This window comes from Cynoglossus semilaevis, chromosome Z (genome assembly GCF_000523025.1).
Source record: "Cynoglossus semilaevis isolate Cse_v1.0 chromosome Z, Cse_v1.0, whole genome shotgun sequence".
In the NCBI taxonomy this organism is placed as follows: Eukaryota; Metazoa; Chordata; class Actinopteri; order Pleuronectiformes; family Cynoglossidae; genus Cynoglossus; species Cynoglossus semilaevis.
This window is the reverse complement of record NC_024328.1, coordinates 12,953,362-12,962,237: the sequence shown is the minus strand read 5'-3', so window position 1 is coordinate 12,962,237 and position 8,876 is coordinate 12,953,362. Positions and strand designations below refer to the sequence as shown.

The 8,876-nt window shown below is 40.7% G+C and overlaps 1 protein-coding gene across 1 annotated transcript in view; it reads left to right on the top strand.

The window, feature by feature from the left end:
- The window catches only part of naaladl1 (N-acetylated alpha-linked acidic dipeptidase like 1), a 10,700-nt gene extending 2,239 nt beyond the window's left edge, over positions 1–8,461 (top strand). The window contains exons 5-19 of the mRNA XM_025053422.1: positions 1,283–1,508; positions 1,588–1,681; positions 1,804–1,908; positions 1,985–2,070; positions 2,181–2,300; positions 2,413–2,498; positions 3,081–3,144; positions 4,278–4,345; positions 4,563–4,651; positions 5,278–5,371; positions 5,527–5,608; positions 6,214–6,381; positions 6,634–6,721; positions 7,215–7,307; positions 7,961–8,461. Of these exons, the coding sequence (XP_024909190.1) occupies positions 1,283–1,508; positions 1,588–1,681; positions 1,804–1,908; positions 1,985–2,070; positions 2,181–2,300; positions 2,413–2,498; positions 3,081–3,144; positions 4,278–4,345; positions 4,563–4,651; positions 5,278–5,371; positions 5,527–5,608; positions 6,214–6,381; positions 6,634–6,721; positions 7,215–7,307; positions 7,961–8,138 (1,641 nt within the window). The 3' untranslated portion in view covers positions 8,139–8,461. The remainder of the gene's footprint in view (positions 1–1,282; positions 1,509–1,587; positions 1,682–1,803; positions 1,909–1,984; positions 2,071–2,180; positions 2,301–2,412; positions 2,499–3,080; positions 3,145–4,277; positions 4,346–4,562; positions 4,652–5,277; positions 5,372–5,526; positions 5,609–6,213; positions 6,382–6,633; positions 6,722–7,214; positions 7,308–7,960) is intronic.
- The last annotated feature ends 415 nt before the right edge of the window (positions 8,462–8,876 follow it).

The following is an 8,876-nucleotide window of genomic DNA, read 5'->3' as shown; positions in this document are numbered from 1 at the left end:
CATGCTGACATCATCATCGAGTCGTATCTTTTGTTTTTTTACAGTGGTAATCATCTGAGGGAAGAAATGAAAAAGTGTTTTATTGGAAAATAAATGTGTAAAATTTTAACCTTGTTACATTTTTATTGACATCTATCTTTATAACAGTGCACAGGTGACAGGCGTAAACCATAGTTAAAAAATAAGGAAGCAAAGAAAGAAGGAAGGAAGGAAAGACGGGACAGAAAAACATGTTATGTAGTGACTCATCATAATGGTAGTGCATTGACATCATATCGTATGGTATTGCATCGTATCCTAATAAGTCACGTCACATCATCGTGTAGTACTATATCATATCGTATCATGCAGTACTGTATCATATGGTATCATATTGTATAACACATCTTATCACATCGTATCATATCATATCATGTTGTACTGTATCATATCGTATCATGCAGTACTTTATCATATGGTATCATGTAGTACTGCATCATAAGGTATCATGTAATACTGTATCATATGGTATTATGTAGTACTATATCATATCACATCTTGTAGTACTGTATCATATGATATCGTGTAGTACTGTATCATATCATATCATATAGTACTGCATCATATGGTATCATGTAGTACTGTATCATATGGTATTATGTAGTACTATATCATATCACATCTTGTAGTACTGTATCATATGATATCGTGTAGTACTGTATCATATCATATCATATAGTACTGCATCATATGGTATCATGTAGTACTGCATCATAAGGTATCATGTAGTACTGTATCATATGGTATCATGTAGTACTGTATCATATCATATCCTGTAGTACTGTATCATATCATATCGTATAGTACTGTATCATCTGGTATCATGTAGTACTGTATCATATGGTATCATGTAGTACTGTATCATATGGTATTATGTAGTACTGTATCGTATGGTATCATGTAGTACTGTATCATATGGTATTATGTAGTACTGTATCGTATGGTATCATGTAGTACTGTATCATATGGTATTATGTAGTACTGTATCGTATGGTATCATGTAGTACTGTATCATATGGTATTATGTAGTACTGTATCGTATGGTATCATGTAGTACTGTATCATATGGTATTATGTAGTACTGTATCGTATGGTATCATGTAGTACTGTATCATATGGTATCTTGTAGTACTGTATCATATGGTATCATGTAGTACTGTATCATATGGTATGTTGTAGTACTGTATCATATGGTATCTGTTGTCCATTTTCCGACCAACGTTCTCCATTATAATAATGTTCTAATGGACCGTTACGTCATGTGATCCTTATCCAGGCCATCAATGCAGCTCCGTTCGGTGTCCTCGGTGTTCTAGTCTACACTGACCCTCTGGACATCAACGATGGCCTCATGTCAGACATCAATGAGACCTACCCCAATTCCTGGTACCTGCCGCCCTCTGGTGTGGAGCGAGGATCATTTAATACTCAGTTCGGAGACATGCTCACGCCGTACTTAGCAGCCAAAGGTAAAGTGCCGCAGGTGCATTTATACAGTGTATTACGGCTGTGACGGTTCTTCGCCTCAGCAGATTCCTCTTTCCACAGAGGACACCTACAGGATCCCCGAGGAGGACATCACTGGGATCCCGCCCATTCCCATTCAACCAATCGGATTTGAGGACGCCTACAAACTAATCTGGTCTGGGTTCTTTTTTTGTTTGTTTGTTTTTTTCATTTAAAACCAGACATGGATTTATATTCTAAGGTCAAGTCTAAGTTTTATTTTTTTTAAATTTTTTTACTCTTTACTGATTTAACCAGCGAGCTCGAAGGAGACCCAGCTCCCCCCGAGTGGCAGGGGGCCCGCAACTGCTCCTATAACTTTGGTGGTCCAGGTTTCAAAAACACATCCGCTTTTAACAGCAGGTGAGTGTGTGTGTGTGTGTGTGTGTGTGTATGATGTAACAGCTCACCTCTGAGTTTCTCCTCCTCCCTCTGTCAGTGATGTGAAGTTGGACATCTTCAACTTCCAGGAGTTGAAGAACTCCTCGAACGTGATGGGAGTGATCCGTGGTAGTGTGGAGCCAGGTGAGTCATGTGACCCAAGAGCAGCCAACGTCCAATGGCGTTCTTCCATATGCGCTCCGTCTACCGACACTCCTTTCTATATCCTAAGTTCTGTACCCGTACTTCCGCAGACAGGTACGTGATCTACGGGAACCACAGGGACAGCTGGGTCCACGGGGCCATCGATCCCAGCAGTGGGACCTCGGTGATGCTGGAGGTGACCCGGGTGCTGGGCCGGATGGTGAAGCAGGGTGAGGAGAGGGGAGGTTTCTGACTCTGGTGTTGGTCTCTCTCACTGCTGATGGACCGTGTTTGTTTGTTTGTTTGTTTGTTTGTTTGTTTGTTTGTTTGTTTGTGTCCCAGGCCGGTGGAGACCACGCAGGTCCATCATCTTCGGCAGCTGGGGGGCAGAGGAGTTCGGCCTTATCGGTTCTGCAGAATACACAGAGGTGATTCACATAGAGGGAAGCCATAAAACAGGAACCGTCCAATCAAACAAAAGTATTTACTTTGGTCACATGAAACATGTATTTTAGGTCGGGATGTCTGATAAAATCGTTCGACCGATATTATCGGCCCCATATTAGCATATTTATGTAATATCTGTTATTGTTTTTTTTCCTCCGATGAAAATCCGATACTGCGATACCCACGTTTTTCGCCAAACATTTACCACAGTTTTGGGGAAAAAGGCTGCGTATATCGGTATCGGTTGCTATCGGAATCGGAAAGTGTTTGGACAAAATCTGCATATCGGATATCGGCAAAAAGTTGATATAAGACATCCCTTATTAAATGATTATCCTTATCAGATCCAATAATGGGGATGGATTAGCTTAGCTTAGTTTAGCTCACATTTGTTTTTAGCACCCCCTGTCTTCGATGCAAGGTATCTGGGTATGTAAACGGTAACCGAATATGTTGCATTATTTTCCTTGAATTCATATATTTTAGTGTAATATTTCATGTCAATTAGAATTTTGTATATCTTATTTACAAGATCGGAACTTTTTTTTTCTTCTTTTCCACAGCAATACTTCACCAAGCTCAGTGAACGCACCATTGCCTACATCAATGTGGATATAGCCGTTTTTGGTAAGAAGCTCTTAGTTTACAGCGCAGAAAATCTCCATGGTTACAGTGGATCCAACACCATGTAGATATAATGTATATAAATGTATTAAAAAATATATAAATACATTTATATTCAAACATTTTTTACTGCAGAATATTTACCTACTGTAATTACCGTATTTTTCGGACCATAAGGCATTATAAGGCGCACTATCAATGAATGGGAATATTTTCATACATAAGGTGCACCGCATTATAAGGCGCATTATCTGAGTCAGTCTCGTTGCTGTTAATTAGTTGTTCAGCTCTGACGACATTCAAGACTGATACCTTAGCCCAGGCATCCACGATACATTGGCAGATAGTGACGTACCTCTCTCGTCGTTACCTCCCTGTCTTTGTGATTTTGTGTTCGCCAACGCAGCTCGTAATTTAACTTTGAACCCCCTGCTAACACCAATATTTAGTGGTTGTTATTCTTTGGTCAATCAACCAGGAATGATGATAAGCCCTGAATCAGTTTGCTTCACTTGGGTTTTGACAATATTGATGAGATGGGCACGCACGGAGTCGCAGACCAATAGGGATGGAGATTTGTGGAAAAGGGTAGTGACCTAAGTTGGACACTGGAGGACGCTGTTGTTGTTGTTCACCCCTGCAGTGTCAGACGGTTGTCACTATTTTTGTTAGGGTTAGAGAGAGTGTGTTTTTCCTGTATCGATAAAAAAGGAGAAATAAAAAGAGTTCTTGACCACGAAAAAATCGACAGCCGTGCGTCTGAGTCGTCCTGCATCGCACCATACATCGACAATACAAAAACACAACGTAGAGTCTCCGGGTGTTTGGAGGCACGGATTTAGGTTACAGAACCATACTGTAATAATTGTTGTTGAGCATCTTCTGATTGTGATAACAGAGTTAAACGTCATTGTTGACTCCCACCGTGCTTCAGTTGCGTGACATCATGTGTTTGGCTTTATAAAATCGGTTCGAGCTGAGTAAGCACAACCAAAAGTAATACATACGGGGCACCGGATTATAAGGCGCACTGTCGATTTTTTAGAGAATTAAAGGTTTTTAAGTGCGTCTTATAGTGCGGAAAATACGGTATGTTCATAACACATCGTATTCAATGACATTGGTTTCCTCTCCAGCTAACGCCACCCTCAGGGCGTCAGGGATGCCTTCAATGCAGAACGTTCTCTTCACAGCTGCTAAACAGGTGAAATATTTCATTATTTGAAAGTTAAATAAAAAAAAATATGCTAAACGTTAGCAGAAAGATATAAGTTATATCAAACAAAGTTAGCCATATTTGATGATGAGGAAAAAGATTAGAAAAAAAAAATAGCTACACTTTACTTCGCTTTCTTTCCACCTGACAAAAACCCAGTCAGTTCAGTATCATCTGGACCTTAACCAGAACTGTGTCCCTTCAGGTCACTGCACCAGGAACGGAGACGTCCGTCTACGAGAACTGGTTACGCTACAGCAACAAGACCAGTCCAACACATGGAGAAATCCCCAGGTAGTGACCTGCAGATATGACCACCTGAGGAGCCGCAGGTGTGACGAGCACTGCGGCTGAGGGTGGCGCTAGAGAACAAAATTGTTGATGTGTTAAATGGTCTTATTCTACGGTTGTTGTTTTTTTACATCTGCTAATAGAAATAATAATAATAATCATAATAAAATATAATGAAAATACAAATACAAAAATAATAAAATATAATAAAATATCAAGAACAAGAACAAGAACAAGAAGAAGAACAAGAAGAAGAAGAACAACAACAACAACAACGACAACAACAACAACAACAACAACAAGAAGAACAAGAAGAACAAGAACAAGAACAAGAAGAAGAAGAAGAAGAAGAACAAGAAGCAGAAGAAGAAGAAGAAGAAGAACAAGAAGCAGAAGAAGAAGAAGAAGAAGAACAAGAAGCAGAAGAAGAAGAAGAAGAAGAACAAGAACAAGAAGAAGAAGAAGAAGAAGAAAAAGAACAAGAAGAAGAAGGAGAAGAAGAAGAAGAAGAAGAAGAAGAACATATATACAAATACAAAAAATAATAATAATAAAAAAAGAATCATCATCATGGTAGGTGGAGCGATACCTGAATGAATCAGTTCCTAAAGTGGTTTTCTCTGGTGTAGGATGGGATACCTGACGGGTGCAGGCAGTGATTACGCCGCCTTCGTCCACTACCTCGGAATCACGTCGCTGGACCTTTCCTACACATATGACAGGGTGAGGAAGTCATCGCTTCAGAAGTAGAATTTTGACAAAAAACAATGAAAATATTCCAGTTTCAGTTTAGTTTAGTTTAGTGAGATTAGAGACTTCATTACAGCTGCCCTTGTTTTTTATTCTCTCTGATTATTTATTTGTTTGTTTTCGTGCAGACTAAGACGAATGCTCGTATTTACCCCGCCTACCACACTGCGTACGACACCTTCGACTACGTGGATAGGTTCATCGACCCTGGTGAGAAATGTTACAGTGTTTCTCCAAAAAACAACATCATTTACGTTTATTAGTGAGAATCAGATTCCCTTTCTTACCTCTAGACTCTAGAGCAGGGGTGTCAAACTCATCACCAGGGGGCCACATCAGCAATACACGTCCCCTTAAAGGGCCGGTTGTAAATGGAAGACTGTATAGATCAGAGGTCCCCAACCTGTGGTCCGCGGACCAGTACCAGTCCATAGGTCAATTGGTAGCGGGCCGCAGTGGGACACAGTGAAATAATGTACTTTATTCTTACTAATTTACTTTATTCAAAAAAAAAAAAAAAAAAAATCCAGTCATATCCATTTACTTTTTTTTTAAAGATAATCTGACAATATTTTAGAAAAATATCTCAAAAAACATTTAATTCCTTGGGTTAAGAAACTCTGCTGAATGGCTTTACTAAATTCTTCTCAAGCTCCCACACAAAATGGCTTAGCAGGCCTTGAGTTTGACTCATGTACTCTAGAGGGAGCCCAAGTACCAGCTGTGGCAAGTGTGCCATAGTTTGAGAACCTAGTCTTGAGTCTAGTATAGCAGTTTCATCCACAGGTCGTGTAAACAAATATTGTTCTTCTCAGGCTTCGTCAGTCACCAGGCCGTGGCCAGGACGGCGGGGAATATGATGATCCGATTGGCTGACAGCCTGGTGCTGCCGTTAAACTGCAGTGACTACGCGGAGAGTCTGGAAGATTACCTAAACAGAGCTGTGAGCCTGTATGAGCCGAAACTTAAAGATATATCCATGGGTAAGGGCGAGAGAGAGGGAGAGAGAGAGAGAGAGAGAATGATATTAAAAGAAATACTGTAAAAAACGAAGGTAAGCTAAAAGAGCGAGCTAGCTAGCTAAGTAAAAATTTCACTAAGAATTAGTAAGAAGTCATTAGCTCTGTTAGCGCAGGGCTAACAGAGCTACACAGCCAACTGTGTACTTTTTAAAAAAAGTTTATATTATTAAATTGTATTTTTAATAAATACTTATTTGTTATTTTTTTCCCCAGAGCCTTTAAAACAAGCCGTGAGCAGCTTTCGTCGTGCAGCTTCTCACATGGATCGCATGATTCACGACTCGGACTTGGCCAATGAAACGTAAGAGTCGAGTCTATTTTATCAAACAGCAAAAAATTAACTGACTTTAATCTGAAATGTAACCTCTCCCCATAAACATTCTTTAACATAGATTTATTATCATTGAGTACAATATACTTTTACCCAAAAGAAATCTCCAGCAGATCCAGACTCAGAGCATGCAGCTGGCTGCAAAGTTTTGTTTTGTCTGAAATTAAAAAGAAAAAAAAATTCTTAGCAGCTTTTTACGACTTTCATGAGGAACAGGAACTTCACCCTGACGCAAAACATTTTTTACTGCAGTGGCCTCCACAGACTTTACCCACCTGTAGAGACCCCAGTCTCTCTGACCAAAGTTGTACTTTCTCTTCCTCTAAAAAAAAATGTTTTAAAAATCAAAAAACATCATGTAAGAGTAGGACAACCAAGAAAATGTCTCATAAAAAGTAGGACACCTGATGTCTCACCTGTCAGTGAAAACATAAATCGTGTTCTTCTGTTCTTCTTCTCTTAGACCGATGAAGGCCAGAAAAATTAACGACCAGCTCATGTTGTTGGACCGAGCTTTTCTGGACCCCCTGGTTTTCCCAGACAAATATGGTTTCAGGTGAGATGACCTGTCAGGAGAAACACTGGTGTCTCATGTTTGAGACGACTATGTTGATGCACATCACAGTCACATCACCGTCACATTACCGTCACCATCACCGTCACCATCACCATCACAGTCACATCACCGTCACATCACTATCACAGTCACATCACTATCACAGTCGCATCTCCGTCACAGTCACAGTCACCGTCACGTCACCGTCACTGTCACATCAGCATTACAGTGACATCATCATCACATCACATCACCGTCACCGTCACCGTCACGTCACCATCACATCACCGTCACCATCACCATCACCATCACCATAACCATCACCATCACAGTCACCATAACCATCACCGTCACATCAGAATTACAGTCACATCACCATCACTGTCACCATCACCATCAAATCACCATCACATCATAGTCACATCACAGTCACATAACTGTCACATCACCATCACATCACCGTCACATCACCATCACCGTCACGTCACCATCACATCACCGTCACAGTCACCGTCACATCACATCACCATTACCGTCACCATCACCATCACCATCACCATCACATCACATTACCGTCACCAACACCGTCACCATCACCATCACCATCACCATCACCGTCACCGTCACCATCTCTCCCCCATCTCATTTCACAGGCATGTGATCTGGGCCTCCAGCAGCGCCGGTCAGTCCACCTTCCCGGGTTTGGCTGATGCTTTTGCCACGGCTAATTCAACAAATGACTCAAAAGACTGGCAAAAAGTGCACTACCACCTGTCAGTACTGAGCCAGGCCATAGAGGGCGCTGCTCATATACTGACTGATGTCATTTGAAGCAGGAGAGGAAACAGAAGAAGAGAACATTCGCTGCACTTAACTACTGGTGGACATTTGGTCTACGAGACTCCTCACTAGGGGAATTGAACCAGCAACCCTCTGATCAAGAACATAATTCTTAAATTACTAGGCCTCCAGCTGGGGAAAAAAAAAGAAAACAAGACACTGTGGCACTGTTTAACACAGGACGGTCAAGATTATGATTTAAGTTAAGGGTTAATAAGAGTTAATTCGGGTAATAGTTTACTGAAATAAAAATATTTATTAATGAACCTCTGTTTTGTTTTTATAAATAATTAAAGTTGTGAATATTTATGTTTCAATGACTGTCTCTATCAGTCTTTCTCACAGTTTCTTGCAGCTAGTCACCTAGTCCTGCAGTACCACCTTTGACCAGCAGGGGTCAGAAAACGCTTGAATACAGCGGCTCAGGTGAGAACAGTCAGATCATCTTCATGGTCAAACTAGAAATAAACAGCTGGGAAATACACGAACACTTGTTAGTATTTGAGAACGATATACTATGTGTCGATGACCATCGATCAGTACCAGTGACCGTACGAAGGAAAGTGCAGCGTCAGCAACTATGGATGACAAAAACAAACACATGGTCTGCCCACTAGTTGCAACACTTTATTATTTTATGTTTTTTTTTTAAATATACATAGCTTTCCCCCCCTTGTATTAAATTACCCCCCCAACCCCACCTCCGCCCCCCCCTCACTCTCACTCAAG